Genomic DNA, 21525 nt, shown 5'->3' with positions numbered 1-21525 from the left:
AGGTGTCAGACTGTTTCCTGCAAGTGGAATCCCTCCCAGCACACCGGCACCATCAAATCCAACAGCAGGAGGATACAATGCTATCTCTGCTGCAGAGAACACAGACTTGTTTTTTACTCCATGGGGCATTTCATATGCAGATCATCGAGGACTGAAGGTTCAAAATGCATCTGCAGTGAGTGGAAATACAACTGCACACTAGATTTAGACCAGTATATTGGTTTCATACTGACACCAAGAAGCCACTGAGTAGAAATCACCACTGATCTGTGGCAGTAAATATTGTACCTCAAATTTTTGTATTAAAATACTAATAGTTTATACTTTCATAGAAGAATAAAAGGACAGTGATTTGTGCAGTTAAAAGGACACACCTTCCATCTCAGTAAAGATCAAAGCACCATGCTGCATGCATGTTAACTTAAACTCTGTTTTTTCCAACACCTAACAACCTTTTAGTTCTGGGGGGAGAAAGGGTGGAGTTCCAGGGTATCACACAAGGCTTTCAATTTGTGCTAAATAAGTGATTAATAACAATTTCTGTCACTAAATCTACATAATTCAATCAGATATGTTTCAAAAACCATCAACTGCACACATACAGAGGAAACGAACACTCCGCCAACTCCAAGCTAGCACACAGCTACAACCCCCTGTGTGGACACACCTGTCAGTCAAAGCAGCCCCACCCCTAACTTTAAGTCTCATCAGTATCCAAAACACCAAACGGTTTTGTGTGCAAGGCTGTAAACATGCTTTTTAAAATGGGAGCCCACAGGGATTGACTCACTTTTCGTTTCAGTCCCAAGTGGCCATTAGAGGAACTGCAAAGGTTACACCGTCTGCCACTGTCACCTCATTTGCCGCTTAACACTCGACTTTAACACGGCTGCACATCAGAGTGTTTCAGATGATCTGAACAAATGACCAGTATAATTTTTTTAGTTGGACGGCCTATTAAGTTTACAAATATATGTTTCGAATCAAGTCCAAGTCAGGTTCTGTGAAGGCTTTTTCTGGAAACATAAGAAAGCTTGTAAGAAAATGAACAGTGAGACACATTATCAGACCACCATTGTGCAGCTATACAGGAGGAGAGAGGAGGGACAGAGCCCCCGAGTAGAGTTGTTCCCACTGTCATACACTTATGACAGATTTAGCCCACTATTATTAGTTGACAATAGCGGACAGTTATCAAACAAAGAGTGAAACAGTATCAGTATCATCTGCTGGTTCTTTATTTTTTTATATGTGTAATTTAAACTAATACGATACATTACATGTATAGTTATTACGTTTGTTCTGATAGACTTGTTTTCCTGGTGATGTTGCATTTCTATATCTCAACAATAAAATGAGTTTAATGTACCCTGATATTTATTGTAAAACCAATCCCCCACCCCCATATTTTTTTATATCTGTTTGATGGTTTGCTGTTGTATTCCTTTTTTTTGTTATTGTTGTTGCATGAAACCATCAACGGGAGTGTGTTTCACACGACTGCCTTTCTTCTTCTTCTTTTTTTTTTAGTGCATTACGCTTTCTTTGCCGGCAGGTTTTCTGATTCTTCCTCTTCTCTTTTTCAGGTGCTGGTTTGGCACACTCGCACAGAGAAACCACATCTCGCAAACGAGCCCAAACATCGAAAGGACACCGTCGCCATCGAGGTGTGATCGGGGCTGCCCGTCATCTCTTGGCTGAGACTACCAGCAGCACTCTGCTTTCCTCTGCCTTTCGGGTTAATACAATCTGCTGGTGATGGACAGAGTCTCTGAGGAGCTGCATGATTCAAGACTCCTTGCTGTCTTTCAAACATTGCTCTGTGAGAACTGGATAGCACCAAATACCTTTTACAAACTGGAATGACCTAGACTGTTCATTTCCTCGCATCCACAGCCTGCTGATGTAAAAAGTAAATGTTACTAGAAATGTAACATATCATGTTGCTGAACTGAAAAGTGCCATGTGAGACGCATCGAATCATTGATATGTTTTTTTTAATTAACAATTCTGTGTCCTAATTAAAACCATGAAATTGTGATAGAATTGCTAAAAGAAGAAAAGGCTTGTGTGCTGGATGTGAGGCATACTGCTAAGGTTTCCTAGTGTTAAAGGAATGTTTAACATTTTTGTAGGGATGCACTGATACCAACACCAGTGTTGTTTACCTGTTTGATACTGTGTTCATGTAGCTACTCTGATAACAGCTGTCACACAATGCTAACCTCTCCTCTAGGAGTTGGCTCTCCCACTAGTTTGTGAAGTCCTGTTCCCAAAACTTTGAGTTCGGTGTTATGACTGTCATCAGCATTTTTGAAACCAGACATCACAAGCACAGCTGTGAAACTGAAGGACACTACATGTTTATAGGGTAGCTGCTTTTCAGTCTGCAAGTAAGCCCACCCTAAAGCATATTCTACTTTATTGTTCTTGTGGACACTTATTGGGACTAAAATTTGCAAAATAAGAATTGTGTTGTGTTCATTAGGATTTAAAATGTGTGATTGAGATCATAAACTCATCAGGAACGTTGTTACTGTGGATTAAGGCCTTTCTAGGCTGCCACAGGGCGAGAGGAAGAGAACACCCTTGGTAATCTATTGAAGACTCAATTAGAAACAGCAACAGAGGCAGCAAGACAACATACCCAGTCACTGTCCAAAGTCTGCAAATCCAAATGATATTAGATGGCCTTAAAAGGAACATCAGCAGCCAGTTTCAGAACATGTAGCCTTAGTTTCACCACTTCATAACGCCACTTCTATACATTCTTCTGTTTAACCGCAGTGGATTAAAGACAGTTTAACATCACTGGGTGTGATTAATAGTAGTGATGATACGGAGCCAACTGAGCATTCATGTTACAGGAAACATTTATTTGAATTCTGTAATTAAGTATCTCTGTTCTTAGTATTGGCAAGTACCCTAATGTAAGTTTGATTGAAAAAAAAAAAAAGACGGTATTTCTGGATCCCTACAGTTTTGGAAACATGATTGTTTACTGGTACCAATTTCACACCCATGCCAAAAACTGGTATCAGAAGGCTTTTAACATAAAATTAGCTTAGCGTGAAGACTGGAAGGTAAAATATAATTATTTTAAAAAATAAACCCAGTAATGACTCTAAACACCTCCACACATCCATTTTTGCTCATTGTTAGCTAAACAGAGCAGAAACGGCTATCATGATCCTTTAAGGAATCTGGCCTAATATCTTGCTAGCGTTCTAGCAAGATTACAGTCTTTGCTATAAAATGCAACATAACCCACTACAATTTAATTTAAAAAAAATTCTAGAGATAATGTAGTAACTAGCTTCAAATGTGTTTGTAGAGGCATCTTTGAACTTTAATTAGGGTCAGGCAATTAGCTTTCCTTCTCTGGTAGTTTTTATGCTAAGCTAGGCTCCAACTCTGTAATTAATAAAACATTTTTTCCAACCTCACTCTTGGAAACTGAAGAAAGTGCATTTCCTAAATTATTGGAACATTACTATTCTTCCCATAATTCCCCCGAAAACTTTGGGTGTGTTTAAAAAAAATGTTTGAATCCTTTTCATCAAAGTTTTAGCTCAGATTTCACAATAATGTCAGTTCGACTGCTGGCTGTGAAATGCCAATCAGATTCTGTCAGGAACAGCCGCCCCTGGGCTTCTTTGTTTAAATTAAATCACATGAATGTCTCAAAGTTAATGCTGTTAAGGTTGATTGATGCCTAAATACTATTTAATTATTAGAATGAGCTGATCATATAAACCTAATGAAGTGACAACATGCGTTTTCTCCTCCGTGTATATGAGGAATGCAATGAAGTTTGGAAGTGGCCCACATCAAGTAACAACACTCCTGACAAGCAGCCATCAATAATGTAGCATCTGTGAGCTGACAACAAAGGAAACCCATCTGTCAGCAGAGAAGGGAAAAGAAATGGAGAAGCTGGTATATAAGCGGTATAACACAGGCGGCCACTTTCACTATTCTAATGTGCAAAGAGCTCTTTTCCTGACAGCAGTATTGTCCTGAGCACTGAAGTTTAGAGGGGACTGTATGTACAGTTGTGTTTGATGTACACACAAGAAATAAAAACAAGCCTTATTATCCAGGATTCAACAGCTTTTATTTCAAATGACTCACTTGTAAAACAGGCATCAGAAAAAAAGGGAGAAAAGAAAGTAAAAGATCTCAAAAAGATAAAACCATATTTTTAGAGTCATTAAACAAAGATGATCACAGAAAATTTCCTGTATATTTACAGTTTTAATGCATAAAACACATCTTTTTCCCTGTACTAGGCACCAGAAAATGTAAACACACTGGAAATAAACCTGGATGACATTAAGTTATTAAGAATATGTTGTTATACACGTTCTGCCACAGAGTGCTACAGTTATTGCATGGCATAGGGACCCTGTACAGACATGAATCTCTGCATCGGCTTTCGGCAGTGTGATCTGAAGAACTGAAGAGTAATGATGATGTAATGATGAACCCATCAAGGATTTTCATACAGGTCCACTTTAATCTTCCACTGTTCAGTCCCATTCCCGCTGCCAATCTAGCCCTCTGATTGGTCATCCAGGTTTATTTGCTGCAGACTAACTGTGCTTTTCTTGTACTACACACAACAAAACATCACACAGCGAATGGCGGAACATACGGTTACAGCATCATACATGGAAGGATAAGCATTTTGGGTGTCACACAGGTCCAGAATTTCAAATAAAAAGACAGATTTCCAACTCGGTAGTTGGGACCAAACTGCCAGTTCTTCTATATTTACCACTCAACAAAAATCTGAGACGCAGAATCACAATCAACCACTGATACAGTACCTGCTCTGCTATTTAAAATTTAGTTAAGACATACTGCTGTGATCCCAGGATTCCAGTGGTGATTTAATTTCCCTCAAGGTGCATGGGAGACGGTGCACACTTCAACAACAAGGAATATTTTAACTGGGTTGGAGCCCAGTCTGCACTAAACCTAACTCGTTTGGTTTTAAAACACTTCAAAACATCACAGCGAGGCTACCAAAGGCACCCAGGGGACTGCGGGACCGCCCAGCAATTACTGAGACTTAAAGGGAATGTTTGACATTTGAAGGTTTGTGTTGTTTTTTTAATGCAGCCATCAATTTGAGTAACATGGACAAGTTTACCTTCGGTTGACAAAGTATACTGGATAATGAGATGCGTCTCTACACACGTATGTGTGTTTGTGTGTATAAATACATATAACGATAAAAGACATATCAAACAAAGCATTGGCTTTGTTAAGCATTAGCTCTTTTAAATAACTACGCTAACTGTGCTAATGGCTTCTGTTTGTTAAAGACATGTATGTTCACGGTACTGAAGATGAAAGAGTGCAGTTATTGCAGTCTGTCCCTGTCATAGATAACTAAGCAGATGAGTCGGTGACCAGTTCCAGAAAATTCTTTTAGCTAGCACCTGTAGGTTAAGAATTGCCCTAGCGCTAAGTAGCAACTAGCTGAACGGAAAGATTTGAAACAGTTTTAAAAAGTCAAAAACAAAAATAAAAACCGAAAACTAATCTAATCAACACACATTGATGTTTGTCTGACATATAAGCGGATATGTAATAAGGATAAGTTAAGGGTCGAGTAACTCTGGCACCTTAATTGTGAATCAATTGCCGAGCAGCTAACAACATACAATAACGCAAAGTCTAGAAATCAGGAAACCTGTGATAATATATTTACATTTACAGTGTGAATTGTTTGAATTGCGATACATTAGAGATTTTGCTTAACTTTAGAGAGACTTCAGTTTGTTTGTTTTGTTTTTTTTGGATCATTTTGAACAGTGCCAGATTAGCATATCCGCATATCGTCTGCTAAATTAAGCTAACTGCATCTTAGCTTCAAGCTTTACAGCAAACATTAAGGTTTTTCTTTTTTTTTTTCAAGAAAATATGTACTTATATATTTAAATCTGTGTACGTGTGGGGAAAACAGTAGTTTTAGATTATATGTCAGCAAGCCCAAGCATAACATATTTTATTTCTCTAACTTTAAAATATTATTATTTAATTATATAATACTTTATAAAAAAAAGTATTACTATCAAAACAAAAACCATAAAATAGAAAAGAAAATGGAACAATTTATGCTATTTAACTGTTTATTTTTAAAAAAAAGTCTACCATAAACACAGAGATTTATTATGAACCTTGGGCAAGTGGTTTCCCCACAACTGAAAACCACCGGTGTATGTAATCAGTACACTGTCTGCTGTGGGAATAAGCTGAACCCGCAGAGACTGTAACAAGACAGCTTGACTTCACACGTTTCAAAGGGAAAATGGTTGAACTGTTTGATCATTAGTGCAAAAACAAAAGTAACACCTACTGTATTAGCAGGTCAGCGAGACCTCATTTCAGCAGAGGCTAAAAAAACCTTGAACCAAAGTTTTTCTGAGCTGAAGCATTGACCTCTCTCCCCTGAAAAAACCCAGGAGATTCACATTTTTTTTTCACATAAATACAGTACTGCTTGGATGATTATCTGCTACGAGGCTGTGCTTGCCCTAAAGGAGCAGGGACGGAAGGAAGAGGGACCATTACAATATACAGTGCAGAGAGAAGGGAGAGGACAGGTAGCATAGACCAACCACAAGACAGCCATATCTACTGCAGATACTGACAGACTACTCACTAACTATCCAGTTCGGTAATGATATCATCTTAGTATTACAGACACTTGGAGTTTTTGCTCCAGCAGCTTTGTTACATCTCTTTTGTTTTCTTTGTCTTTTTCCGACAACAACAAAAAGGAAATCAGAAAAGAAAAGGAAGTCAACTATAGACACAACATAGCGGTTGCCAGGTTTTTTTTCGTTTTGTTTTTTACTGCTCCAATCCATTGTGATGTCATCTTGGCCCTCTAAAGGAACTGCGGTGAAGGTGTGTTGGGGCACACGGACTGTCCTTGCTGTATATAATCAGAGCTGTAAGGACATGGATTGGTTGGAAAATATGGGTGTTTTCTTGCCATGTCGCTGCCCTCCACTCCCCACCCCACCACCTCATCCTCTGGACCCCATCCTCGTCACTTCCACAGCTGAGTGCTGAGGGTCTGGCCTGAAGCTGGCGATGGAGCTGCGGGCCAACCGGCCCCAGGGGTGCCTGATTGGCTGGAAGCAGCTGGCGCAGGCCCTCCACCACTCAGAGCCATGCCTGACATCTGCTGGGTCATCTGAGATAGAAAACAGAGGAGAAAAGTTACTGTTTGAGTTCATCAGAGCAAACACAGTTATTCTGTCATTTCAGAGCCTGGAGGTGGGTGTTGGGGTTTCTCCATCCTTTAACTCCACTTCCTGGCTTATTTCCAACCCTCTTTAACTTCCCCTCTGTTCCTAAATGCTCCCTGCCCTCTCTCCTCTCTTTTCACAATCCCTCACCCTCTTCCACATCCCTGACTCACTCCCCTTCACCCCACTTCTTCCCTCCATTCGGTCTTATCTATTATGAATGTGCTTTGGTGCAGTGCTGCTCACTTATCTGGTCATCAGAGAGCTGAGAGTGAGCGTGTGTGTAGGTACTGTGTGTGTGTGTAGTAATGCATGTGTGTCAGCTAACCAAGCACTCATCAGCTCACCGTTCCATCTTCTGCACAAAATGCACGTGCACACACACACACACACACACACACACACACACACTTTCATGCACTGTACAGCTGCGTTAGTGCGGACTACTGACTTCCATACACTGGGGTGAGGGCACTTTGGTCATCACATTTTAGACAGAACTTCAAAGGGAGCTTTGAGGGTTCAGACTTTCAGTCAGCTTCATGTTTGGACTTTGTTAGGGGTAGTAAGAAAGGAGTGAATGTAATAGGTTAATAAAAGACAACTATATAAAACCAACAAACCCAAAGCATCTCAGAGGCAATTTATGTTCGCTGAATAATCTCAGTTGTAAAATGTAACCTCATACACCAGCGTTCAGAGAGCATAAGAAGATTCAGATATAACACTTTAACACCTCTTAATACCACTGGGGTTGGACACTATGGACATATATAATATCATATGATATGATGGTGTGATGACTGTCCATATGTTCAACACCTTTTCTCTAAGTTATTTTTCATCCTTACACATAACTTAGTTTATGGACATCTATGGTTTGATTTCTTTGCATGTGTGGATTGGATGGGTTGTTACAGACATCTGCTGAGAATTTCATGTCAACAATATATTTACTTAGAAAATTAGTGATGTGTTCAATACTTATTTTACCCCTGTATATATTCAGAAAAACACTTCTAAATATATGAGTTATGACTTCTGCTGCAACAATCAGATGTTTGAGTGAGAATTTGATGTAAAAACAAGAACACATCTGTGTTTACTACCAACCACAGATTACTTGAGTATTGTTGCTGGCCCATCCCTTTAGGACCACAACTTACTGATGGATGATTGCTTTTCAATCAACAAACTGTCTGGATTCCTCCATCATCTGATGTGATCCAAACGCACAGTGGCTGGGATAAATGGCTATATAAATAATGGATCCTGACCACCCTCTGCATGTATTCAACACACTGCTGGACACTGTTTTCAAATTCAAATGTAAGAAGGACTTCATTTCATATTTTTGGATTTAGAATTTGATTAATTGAATTCCCTTTTCTGTGTTTCCATTTTTTTTATTTTTTTTTTTACATTTTTAAGCACATCTGTTGATCAAAGCAGGGATTATTTTTGCATATTTTTACATATTTATTTTTGGCCTTCAGGCTTCTTTTGGGCATATACTCTACTAGATAAGCTACTGTGGTGCCCTGCACTCAGAGCTTTAAACCCTAAGACACTTTTTTAAAAGGGTGAATCTATCCATGAGGCCAAAAACAGGCTGTAAATATTTCCATTTCATGGCTCAGCTTAGGCATTTTAACATGCGAGTCTATGGGAACTGACCCAATTTGGAGCCTCGAGTGGCCATTACATGAACTGTAGTTTTTGGTACTTGCACGTTTTATTTTTTCATTTTATTTAATTTCAGTTGCACCACATGAACTTTGTCTTTTGTATTATTACAGTTTATATATTTTGAATTAAATGATAAGGACTGATAATGAGAACTTGTAATTATTAATGCTCTCCCATTTTTGTTAACCAATAAGTAGCTAGCAACAGTGGCATGGGAACAGACGAAGGCAATGAGGGAGCAGTTTGACATCAATAAAATGCTCAAAAACATCTTTAGAAAAACAGAGCGAAGCGATGAGAGGATTGCTGTGGGGGATGTGGCAGTCCTGAAGATATTAAGAGGGAGAACAGGTGTCATGAAACATTTCTGTGCCAAAACCCCCCGAAAAAAAAGTCAATGTAAATCCCTACATGCTGCCAACCCATATGGAAAAGATGTATATAAATCTTATAAAGTTTGTATCTGTCTTGTGTGAAACTTGTATGAAAAGCATACAAGAGTGAAAACAGATATAAGATCCCTTGAAAAATTATATAAGTGAAACTTGTATGTTTTGGATACTTACTAAAACAATATATGAAAGTAATGAGAAAGAGGCCACTTTCATGAGTAAATCATATAAGCCTTATATGATTCACTATATGAAGTAAGCCAAATCTTATGCAAGTCTTTTATAAGTTTTTACAATTTCTTTTCCGTATGGGAATGCTGTACAGAAAAACTGAAAAATCATGCAATGAGGATATAGTCAAGAAAATATTAACAGTGAACTGAGCTGATCTGAAATTTTATTTTTGTAACTTCTGTGTCATATTTAAAAATTCATTCAGATTTAGCCATTGTGATCTAGGCTGAATAAAGCCAACCTGAATCGCTTCATGACTCATCTGTCAGGCCCTGAAAACTCATTCACATGAAAGCTGGTGAATGCTCCAAGTTCTCTTGAATCCTTTCTGGATGAGACAAAAGACTGAATATCTTTGTGGACTGAGCTGTTCTTTTTAGAGGTCCACTGTATTTCATGACTGCCTGCTCTGAAACATTGGATAGAAATATACATTGGGGACTTCACTGATACAATCTGAAGTACCAGTGAAGTACAACATTATGCGACTGTAGTAAATACATCCTTTTAGGTTGTGACCACAGAAAGTATTCAATAGACGAACTTCAGGCTCTGTAAAGACAAGTCAATATGGGGTGTCTTTTCCTGGTAATGGTTCACGGGGGTATGATTTCTATGTAAAACGTAATATTTCCTCTTTCGATTTAGAAAACCAGATTGATCTAATAAATAACCAATATAAAGAAAGAAAGATGCATTTAAGAGACCATGGGAAGAAAAGATTAATGTAGACACAGTAATGCAGTTACAGCAAAAGCACAAGTGTATCTAAACACATAAAGGGGGATGTGTCTGTTTCACATCTTTCCCTGGACAGACAATTTTTCACGTCCAATTTAATTTTGTTCTATCAGATGAACCCTTACTATGCTTCCACATTATAGACTGCAATCACCTGCACCAGTTAAGTACGAGTTTAATAATCTAAGAGCATTTCTGTCAGGGATGTGATTAGAAGTCACCGAAACTCTCTGAATGTTGGACTAATCTTGGAAGCACTCACTTCACCAAAAGGAAATCCTACAGCAGATGCTCCTTCAGTAACATTAGCTCTATGAATGGCCATGAAGTGGGCCACTACAACATTAATGAAGGATTCTACAATATATACAGGCATGTGAAAAATACAGTTTTGAAACAATTTAGGCACAACCACATCAACTGCCAAGGTAGGCGTTGGAGGGGTAATGATTTGAGCCATGGGACTTGAGAACCTCGCATCGACTGAGTTGACCATGAGTTGAGTTGACCTTCTGTATACCAAAGTATTCTAGAGTCAAAATGTGAGGCCCAAATTGGGTCATACAACAGGTGAAAGATCCCCAAACAGCAGCAAATCTACAACAGAATCACTGAAAAAGTATAGACTGAAGGTGTTGCAGTGGCCCAGTCAAAGTCCAGACCTCTGCCTGATTAAAATGCTGTGGCTGGACCTTAAAGAGCTGTGACCCGTGATGCATGTGAATTCATGTTATGAGATTCTTACAAAACAAGCAGGATGAAAATGATAAAATGATGGCTCCAAATGAGATAATCACAGTTGTGGACGACATCAACAGAACAATGGGTTGCACCCATACAGTTTATGCAACAAAGCTTTGTTAGCCTCACCCTCCTGAGACCCAGCACATTCATTATGTCCTCTGCAGTGGGAAAATCTGAAAGATACTTTTTTCCCCTCTGTTCTCAGGAGGTTAGATAGTAATTCTTAACTTTTCACCTTCTTGTCCAAATAAAGTCGATTGCAGCTCCAAGAAATCTACATGGTGGTGGGTAAGACACTATCATTGAGGCTTCAAATTGGGAAGCTAAGAAACCAGTGGATAGCATCATGGTGGCTATGACCATCTGTTATATACAGTCTATGGTATTATTATGTAATTTCCATTCCAAATTGGCTGGAAAAAAAGTTATTACCAATGATCAAGTCACACAAATCATCAAATTTCATTCTGCATTCTAAGTGGTATTAAAAGATCCTAAATCCAAGGTTATATACTAAGTAATGTACTGTTCTGGGCAGAATTAGGAACAAAGGAATAAAGGCATGTGACAGAATTTAAAAAAAACCCCTCATATTATTATACAGTAACCCTGGTTATAAAAAAGATTGAATAGCTGATTAAAGCTGCACCTCTTGGGCTTTTACTAAATTGGTGAGGTTATTACTGCACCGAGCTCCACACAGAATTGGGGAACAGATCTAAGTGTGAATCCATATATTCACAGCAACTGGAGTGGGCAAAAAGCTAAATGTTAATCATCATTCTGACTGCACTTTAATACAGAGATTTAAATTTCTTCCTATTACCTGGCCCATATTCCACTGTCCTTGCTGCATGCTGTACATGTTCTGTCCTTGGTTGGCAGGCATCGCACCCTGCTGCATGCTCATGTAGCCCCCATTTGGCAGTGCCATGCCAGACACCATGGCCCCAGCCCCCATCATGGTGGTGGTGGGTGGGATACTTCCAGCCACTGCTGTGGCGTAGCCCTGCGGAGTGAACTGCATCTGAGGCTGGCCCATGTACACACTGCCTGCAATACAAGACAACAGAATAGAATCAAGCGTACATTTAACTAAAAGTGCAAACTTTGCCTTCAAATTCAAATATAAGAATCTTCAGGAAGTCAAACATCCCAAATTACAATCAATAAAACAAACAAACGTACTAGCACTCATCCTGTAGAGATGTTGAGAAACAGTAAAAACATAAAAACAAAAGGGGAATGCACAAAGAACAGTGAGGTGAAGAGCTGCAGGTGATATCCTCTGACTGGGATTTCATTGAAGAGTGACATCTCTAACAGGTCACCAAAGAGTGCTGCATTCAGTGTGTGGCAAGAAGACGGATGATAATAGGGAAAGGCAGATTCTTGACATTTTTATTAAAAAATGATGACCTGATGAACCTTCTCAGAGCCAAAGAGCCACTAGCTGCTCTTGTATTGCCCAAATGCCATCAGCAATGCATTGGGTCACCGTGAAAAAGTGATAAAAAGCTTTGGTGCAACTTGAGGCAGATGAGATGTGTAGTTTGAGGACCTTGGAATTTTGTCTGTTGTTTGAAGACAATGTTGTTAAATTGGCTTTGTGAGACAATGACCTTCAGTTGGTACTAAGGAGGTTTTCAGCAGTGGTTGAAATAGCTGTAATGTCAGCATTTCATAGTCTAAAGATACAGTGTCTTTCCTAAAAACATTGAATTGCTTCCTGCAGGCTGGCACTAAGTTGCCAGGCTTTTACTGCAGCCACCTTCAGTGGTTTTTCTGTGGGTCTCTCTGCCTTCAGTAACTGAAAGTATGCTCTAATGGACTGACATCAGATGACTGCATTGTATTAACGAATATACACTTTCTTTCCTTGAAAAACTGTAGAGTTGCTATAGCAATATGTTTTGGGCCATTTTCAGTGAAGTGGTTGACTTTGTCACCTCACTGCAAGGTACTTGCAGTATATAGAATAAAGTCCTGTATGCCTGTATGTTGGGAAACCACACAAACTGGTTACTGTGCAAGTACAAAAACAATTTCCATTTGTGCTATGAAGCTGTATCCAATCAGTTTTGAAGCATTTGGCTCAATCTGAGCTCATGAGTTCATCCTTCTACTTCTGTCGTAAACATCATTAATAAATAGAAACTTGGTTCTACCATGTACGACAGATGAGTTTCCTCCCTACTGTGGCTGGACTCTTTCTCAGGGCTGGACTCTCTCTTTCTCAAAACTGGGGACCGAAAGTTATGTTCCAATTATAGGTTGATCACATTCTTTATTCTCCCTGGGAAAGTCTATGCCAGAGTACTGGAATGGAGAATCCTTCCATTACTTGAACTTCAGATCCAGGAGGAATAATGCGGTACTGGTCTACATGTGTTTTGTTTACTTCAAAGGCTTCAATTGGGGGGTTCTTTGGGAAAATGGGGTATTTGGTCCATTGTAAATGGCAATTTGGTACCTGTGCAACCACAGCAAGAGCCTAGTCTAAATTGCCAGCATTTAATGTGGCTCATTTACAGTGGGTGTTTGATTCTGCCAAGGCTGCCTTTAATCACCGATTCTGTTCATAGTTTTTATGAACAGAATATCTAGGTGTAACCAGGTGTTGGAGTGTCTACACTTTGGTGGCTTCAACATTTCATCTTTGCTTTTTAAAGATGATGTTCTATTTTGTTGCCTTCATTAGGTTGTGTTCCGTTCCTCGCACTGGAATGGTTTGCAGCCAAGTGTGAAGAAACTGGAAAGAGAATCACCTTGATTCTCTGCCAGAAAACAGGGAAGTGCACACTACAGGTTTTGAGTTGCTGCCCCAATTGGAGTAGTTTAAGTATCTCAGGATCTTGTACTACCAAGTAGATCTTGTAGTTGGTGAGGGAAGAGTGGAGTGGGAGATTGACAGACAGATTGAACCAGCGTCTGATGCATGATAGGGTGAGTAGCTTGGTCATTCAAAAGTAGAGCTACTGGTGATCCACAGTGATTTAGTCTCCTAGGTGAGGTGTTTTGGGCATGTCCTACGAAGAGGAGACCCCCAGGCCTCACCGGAGATTTGGCTGGTGTTGGAATTTTCATGCGTATTAAATGGACTTTTGGCTGAAACAATCCTTGGATACAGGATAAGACATCCACAGTTAGCTCATTTAAACCAGATGATGAGGCTCAAGTTTCCTGTGTGCCTTCCACTGGATGTTTTCCAGGAAAAGAGATCCTGACCTCTTACCAGTTACATAGTTCACCCGGTATGGGAACACTTCATAACCTCACAAGAAGAAACAGAACAGGTTGTTGGGGAGAAGGACATCTGCAGAGTTAGCCTGATACCATCAGGCAGGCAAAAACAAACTATTTTTGCCTGCCTCCCTGCTTTGCTCTGTGCATGTACAAAATGAGAGACTTTCCTCTCATATTATAATATATCCTCTTTAGCACAAGTCATAATGCCTCACAGGTTTTAGTCTTTAGCTGTTATAAAGCCAAAAAAATCAGTACAGATCCATGGACAAATAGCTAATCCACAGATCACTGACGAAGCAATGTTTTTTGGCCTTCTGTATATTCTGACATTCTGATCACCTCATTGTTGGCTGCACTTAGAGCCTTTCCATTGCAGCATGGAGAAGTGCACACAGTCCCGCGCAAACATACAGTGCATGCAGGATGAAAGTCTGATTTTTGAGCATTAGCCTGGCAAGGTTCTTTTGGCTTTGATCTCAATCTGCATTTATTTGGATTCAGAGAGGACAATACGCAGAAAGCCCTTCATTCCATTCCTAATCCTTGATACATCAGTGTAAACATGGAACACTATAATCAATGCATGTGCCTGCTGTAAAAATCTGCTGCCTGTTTTCTCCCACCAAGCAGAAAACATGCAGCACTAATGCTTTCCCACACAGGCTGATGTATGATGTATGTGTGAACGTCCGCCTACCTATACATCCTCGCACAGGCGCTCATGCACACTCTCCTGACACTTCAGTCTTTACACATAATAACTGTGAGATGAAAGCGAATCTGCAGACACTTCGCTATTTTTACTGCTGCACTGGGACCCTAGTAAATGCAGTGTGAACTAGACGTTCCTGCTTTTCAGCACGCTGACCTTTCATCTTTACTCTCCTACGTTTTTATGATACATCTTCCCTCTAGCATGCATATGTGTGTGTGTACAACATTGCCTAGGTGTGCATCTGTTTGTGTGTAAACACCTAGGTCTGAGTCTGCAGCCTTGTATTTATAACCTGCACGTCTTTGCCAGCTTACGAGACGCCGTGTATGTGTAATGTTTGTTTACGCGCTACATTCACATACGTTTCTACTGTGAGGAACCTTTAAGTCCTTTTTGAACATATGTCCTTCAGCTTGCACATTAAAAAAATGAATTACATTAAGAACATCCTTGAGTGCCGGTTTAAGTTACAGGTTGAGCAGGCAGCTGTATTCAGCCAGGCTAAGCGCAGCAGCCCCTTCTGCTGCATGCTCTGGACTTCTTTACGTTTCCTTGAACATGTTTCACCTCTCATCCGAGAAGCTTCTTTAAAAGTGCATATTACTCCCACATTAGGTTCATTGGCTTTACTAGCTAATTCTAGTCTTGGAAAAAAGCATGGGGTTCTCTTCACATACAAAGTTCTGAATCATTGCACCACTTGAAATTTTAAAAATCTCATAGATCATCCCACTTCAGCACGTCACTCACTTCAACTTCCTAAAGTTTCTAAAAGTAAAATGGGAGGCAGCGTCTTCAGCTGTCAGGCTTGGAACAGCTCCCAGTTGGGTTCAGAGTCAAACACCATCCATTTTTAAAATTATTAATCAATCTTTACGATTAAGTTTGATTAATTAAAACCATCCCCTAGTTTTCTGCTTCAATCAAAGGCTGCTGTGGGACTTCCCTTGATCCCATGATCCACTGAGCGTTTTCTTCTCCCATTTCCTCTTTTACATGCCACTAGTACATGTCAGTAACTTCTGTCTACTTTCTCCCGCAATCTGCGTCTAATCTTGTTTATTTTTTAAGCTCTTTGTTCGTCTGTTTCCCTCTTGTCTTCTAAATGTTCTGATGTTCGAGCCTCATTCAGGAGGTCTCTGTTTTAGCAATCAAATGAGAGAACTTCATTGATTGCTGAGTTCTCTCTCTGACACTGTGATGCCTTTACCATATAGTGTTTTGAGATGACTGCTGTTGTGAAATGGGACTATATAAATATAATTGAATTGAATGTAAATTGAATTTCAGTCCTCTGATCCACGAGTCCAGTAATGCATATAAATAGTAACTGCCGAGGTTCTTTGTGTGGGGCTATTACTGTAGCAGTAATATTTTCTGTTGAGTGTGTAACTTGATCTCAGTGTGTCTGTGTGTAATCAGATTGCTCAAAATGCATTTAAAGATTCCTTTACACATTTTCAGATCTGATTACATACAGACACATTAAGATACAGTTACACAACTCTCCAAAAGCACTTGCCGGTACTTTTGCTACGATAACAGCTCCCACACCTCTTGCCTTAACAGTAGCTATTTTCTGCAGTGGCAACATGTAGTCATTAAAAATGTAGGCTCCCATTCTGGGGGTGATTCTCCAAAGAGGTCACAAGGTTCATGTGAGTGTCCAGAGATAAGAACAAAGCTAAGAAAAGCATAATGTATAGCAAATTTTTGTGGAACGTGTATGGGTACCGTAAATTGTTTTGTAGCTACCAAAAAAATACTTGCATCTTTTGTTTAACATGATCAAATCATGATCTTAATTATTAAATTATTGTACTGATGAAGTCAGTGTCAGGAGCTAAAAAAAAGAAAAGAAAAAAAAAAGATACTTTCTAGTTTCTGCAGAGTGAAGATACAAGAAAGCTGCCCTTCCACCATGAGTTATAGAATGTATCAAAAGGTTCTCAAGGTCCAAAAGCTCTTAATGCCATAAGTTTTCATTTTGTGTGCATCTGTAAAGGTGTCAGGCTATGAGCAAGTAAGAATCCTCTTGATTAATAGATCAGCTTTACCAGACAAACACACACATACACAATGTCAGCACAAAGTGAAGCTATGCAGGGTGTGAGTGAGCTCTCAGCCTCTGACTGCTCTCCAAAGTCAGCCACAACTCCACTTGTTTATGTTGTTTTCCACCAGTCTCCTTTTTCCATCTCTGAAATGTAGACCAAAAATAAACACAGCTTTTTGGCCAGGCTAAAATGTTCTCTTCGCACAAGCAGACACACTGTTGCCTTCATTTGCAGATTTCCAGCCACTTGCAGATCATTTTCCAAGCTATAAACGGATCATCAGCCTTTTAGTCCTCTTAAAACGTTGATATGATGAAGGTGTTAGCAATAATTTGACACTTTATAGGTCAAACACAAAACAAAAGTGCAATTTATTTCGAGTTTTGAGGCGGCACAGTGGTGAAGAGGTGCAGACTGTCACCTCATAACAAGAAGGGTCCTCGTTCAATCCTCCCGGCCTTCCTGGGGAGTAGGTTTCAGCTCATGGCCACAGAAACAATGGTGCAATGCAATGCATGCAATAAAATAAAGTTAAATAGCGAAAATAAAGTGAGGATTAGTTTTGTTCGGCGGCTCTTGAGAAGATTAAGAGGTTGAGAATCAATGCCAAGCTCACTGCTACACCATCTTTGTGGGTAACGTCCAACCCCATGTTTGAGTGCGGTGTGTTGCACAGTGTAGTTGTAAACAGTTTAGCCAAGACCACTGAAGTTAAAAGTTTGTTACTGCTGTAATTTAGATTTGGAAGCAGGAAGACCCCCCAGCACTGAACAGAACTGAAAGCCAGAACCTTTATTGAGCCTTGATTTGAGGTGGGTTGCCAAGTGGCTGGCACATGTGCAGCCCTAGTAGGAGAATATCAGCTGAGTATTGAAGATCAGCTTTTCTGCCAGGATTGAGCTTTGTCTCCTGTCTGAAATAACACCATGCTCGATCTTTCGTAGAATGGCTAATATGAAACCGATAATAAATGTGATTTTTTAAAACAAATTTTTAAGCTTTTGTGTCGACATAGTTCAGTTGACAAAAGACACTCAAGCTCAGTAAACAAATGAGCCTGACCCAAAAGAGAAAAACAGGTCCATACAAGTGGCATGAAATCACAACTCCTTAGCAACAAACTGTCAATCTTTATTTTTTCCCTCTACCAGTTTTAGAAACACCTTCTGCAAACTGTATCCTTTAAAAAGACCTACAAACTTGGGTGACTCTGCTTGAATTGAAAATGTGAGTTTGAGTAAATAGACCAAGCTGCTTTGACTTGATTAGCAAAGGGTTAATAATAACTGCTGGCTGTATGAGAGCATGTGTGTGTTACCTTGTCCTGGAGCAGGCTGTTGCTGGCTTTGTGGCTGACTGCCCACTGAGCTGCTTGCGTACAGGGACAGGATCGAGTCTTTAGATAAAAGCTTCTTCTCCTCTGCTTTCGCTGTGGTAGTGGTGGAGGTAGAGGAGGAAGAAGAGGAGGAGGTGGAGGGGTCCACCTGTGGAGTGGTTATACTGGAACCGGACTGTCAGACAGAAAGACACAGGGCAAGGAGAGAAATGTCATGAATATATAGACTTTCATCCAGACAGATTATTTCTCATACACTACAATCATGTAGTTGCTCTTGTCACCATACCCTAAAAATATACATGTAATGTAAATCTCAAAGTGTGACCGGAACCTTTATTCACCTAATCAGCAGAAAGAACCAGACCAGAGAAACAAGGCAGAGGAGCTTAGATTTGTTTTCTCACCTGTTTCTGTCTTACTTATTTTTATCTTTAACGTACATGAGAATAAACATGGTCATAGTTTCAAATGATAATGCCAACGTTTGTGTTAGACCCCAGTCACACTGGCAGAAACACAACACCACCAACACCAACCAACCAACTTGCCATTTACTCTCTGAGCTGTAGGGGAAGTGTTACGAGTGTGACACAAACAGCAAAGGGAGAATATTTGCCTTCATATTAAGAGCTGCACCTGCAGGAAGGCACAACTTTTAATTTGAAGGAGAACGTTTTCAGTTTTCCATCGCGGTTACTGCCGCTTGTGTGTTGGCAAGTCTTTGCAGACAAGTCGACATCTTCCATGCAAACTACGGGCAGCTGGGCAATCTACCAGCATCCAAAGCACTCCCAACGAGTTTTTAAACTGCAGACAGATTTTACCCAGTGATTGCTGGCAACCTTCAGCAACCATTTGCTAACCAGTCAGGGAATATGCATTTTTCTATGGTGACTTTAAGTTTTCTGGGAGTTACCAGCTAGTCTTTATTCCTTGTGTGAGTGGAGCTTTAGCTTTTTCACAGTGACTTCCACTTCCAGTCACTAAGTGATCCCTGTGAGCCAAAAACTCAGGATTCGATATTTTCTACTCTTGGCCGTGAGCTGAGAAGCCTTTCCCAACTATTGTGTAAAATCCTCTGCTAATGAGGGGCAGCCAATCAGAAGAAACTTGGCTTAAAGGAAGGGAAAAGGGGCCAAGTCCAAAACAAAGAGGAATAAGATTTTATATCATGTCAAAGTACTTGAGTAAGTCCAAGAGTAAAAAAAAAAAAGAAGTTCTCACTAGTTACTCAGTCCAGTGTCGCCTGCTTTGCTGCTCTTTTCATTGTTGCTAAACAGCTTTGCATAAATGCCAATTACTCACATTTCACACATTAATTGCCAACAAAATAGGAAATGGTTAGAAAGACATAACCTGAAGGAAGTGAAGACAAGAGAGCAAGTTCTCAAATAAACATGAGCAGCCATAAAATAACTTTTACTGAATAAACAAAACAAAAAACAAATAAAAAAATCAGAATATAACATTTTCTGTCCGTCAAACTGTGTGTTTGGCAGATTTGGACATATTCTCTTGCTTGCACTCATAATTATAAAATAAATCCAACAGATTTGTGTCACTGAATACACAGCAGACTTGGAAATATATTTAGTCATACCTTTGGTTACTCAATGTGCCACAGAGAGAAAAGATGGCCAAGACAGGAAAAAGACTGATGTGAAGATGGAAGAAAAAAAGGGTCTAAACAAAGGGCCGAAGAGCAAGAGTTAAATAAAGGACAAGAAAGGGGAGAAAAGAACGGAGGAGACAAAATAGGAGAGAGAAGAGAGGAACATTGTCAGTGTAAGTGAGACGGATGACATTAATTAGGCTGCTGCAAAGAGAGGAAGACGTGAACTGTTGGAGACAGGACACGCACGCTGTTCCGCTCACATACACCTTTTCATTATAAAGAAAAAAAAAACAGCTTTCATGCACACACCCATTATGTTTAATGGATGGAGCTGACAAAAAAACAACACCTGCTTAAAAGCTCTGCTCAGGTGTGTGTGGGAATGTGTGTGTGTGTGTGTGTGTGTGTGTGTGTGTGTGTACACATGTGAAGAGATGGGACAAAGACTGAAAATAGAAAGGGGGAAGGCGACAGACAGCATGAAGAAGATAAGGAGAGACAGTGTGATAAACAGCAGCTCCTGCAAGCCGCTCTGCAGTGAATAAGCACGCTGCAGTCAGTGTCACAAGCACACATCATATATTACACAAAGTTGCACACCACCCACACACAACACATAAAACACACACACACAGAAATGCAGGCACATGTGTTGTCCTCTGCTGCTTAGCAGGCAGCACTGCGCTCCTCCGTCTCTCCCTGCAGACTTCATCCAACTGGATGATGGAAGGCGGAGATGAGGTGGAGGGGGGAATGGAGAAGAAAAGGTGGGGCAGGGGGCGCAAGATAGGAAAAAGGAAGGGGAAAAGCAAAAAGAGTGGAGGTGAAAGTAAAGGTAGAGGTGGAAAGAGGAGAGAAAAACAAAGTGAACACGGGTGAGCTGAAATGAAAAGCGGCAGGTGAGGATGGAGGAATAACAAGAGCAGAGGAGGTAAGATGGATGACTAGTCATACCAAGAGACATAAACACACACACACACACACACACACACACACACACACACACACACACGGTCCATTTTCTCTCAAGTGAAGCCAGTTAAGGTGAGTCAGGTATTGAAGGGGGCAGGAGGAGCTTCCTATTAATAGCTATAGAACATTAGCATGAAGGAAGGTGAGAACACCTGATCTGCCTCATGTCAGTGAGCTATATAACATAACTCAGTCATGGAAGCTAAGTCTATTTCCTGCTAAGCGTTTTGGGGTTTCTTTGCAAAGTTAAAAAGAATACATTTAATAGACTTCAAAATCTCCAGGCTGCAGTAATCGTCAGCCATTCAGCTCCCTTCTTCGGGAAAGTGCTATGGAAGCGACGGCATGACTCAGACAGAGTCTGTAGGCTCTGAACCGCTGAGATAAGACCATCATCCGGGATGATTTGGGAAGGGAGCTGCAACATGTGGAGCATGTGGGATGTGAGCCAATTAAAGCAGCTGGCAGGTGGGGTGAGCTTTACCAAGCTGGCACTAACATTGGGTA

General features: G+C 40.2%; 2 protein-coding genes across 5 annotated transcripts in view; one reads left to right on the top strand and one right to left on the bottom strand.

Annotated features, from left to right (window-relative positions):
• The window catches only part of b3gat2 (beta-1,3-glucuronyltransferase 2 (glucuronosyltransferase S)), a 66922-nt gene extending 62812 nt beyond the window's left edge, over positions 1-4110 (top strand). Inside the window, exon 4 of the mRNA XM_063490972.1 lies at positions 1587-4110. Coding sequence (XP_063347042.1) covers positions 1587-1673 — 87 coding nt within the window. The 3' untranslated portion in view covers positions 1674-4110. The remainder of the gene's footprint in view (positions 1-1586) is intronic.
• Positions 4111-6122: 2012 nt separating this feature from the next.
• The window catches only part of LOC134639660 (stromal membrane-associated protein 1-like), a 145618-nt gene continuing 130215 nt past the window's right edge, over positions 6123-21525 (bottom strand). For 2 of the 4 annotated variants that reach the window (XM_063490968.1, XM_063490969.1), the window contains exons 9-11: positions 18411-18603; positions 11898-12124; positions 6123-7216 (exon numbers count right to left, since the gene is read on the bottom strand). In XM_063490968.1, the coding sequence (XP_063347038.1) occupies positions 7070-7216; positions 11898-12124; positions 18411-18603 (567 nt within the window). In that variant the 3' untranslated portion in view covers positions 6123-7069. The remainder of the gene's footprint in view (positions 7217-11897; positions 12125-18410; positions 18604-21525) is intronic. The other 2 variants (XM_063490970.1, XM_063490971.1) reach the window with 1 other exon arrangement.

The sequence above is a fragment of the Pelmatolapia mariae genome, linkage group LG13 (assembly GCF_036321145.2).
Source record: "Pelmatolapia mariae isolate MD_Pm_ZW linkage group LG13, Pm_UMD_F_2, whole genome shotgun sequence".
In the NCBI taxonomy this organism is placed as follows: Eukaryota; Metazoa; Chordata; class Actinopteri; order Cichliformes; family Cichlidae; genus Pelmatolapia; species Pelmatolapia mariae.
The sequence above is the reverse complement of the archived record's forward strand: the minus strand, read 5'-3'. Positions and strand labels throughout refer to the sequence as shown.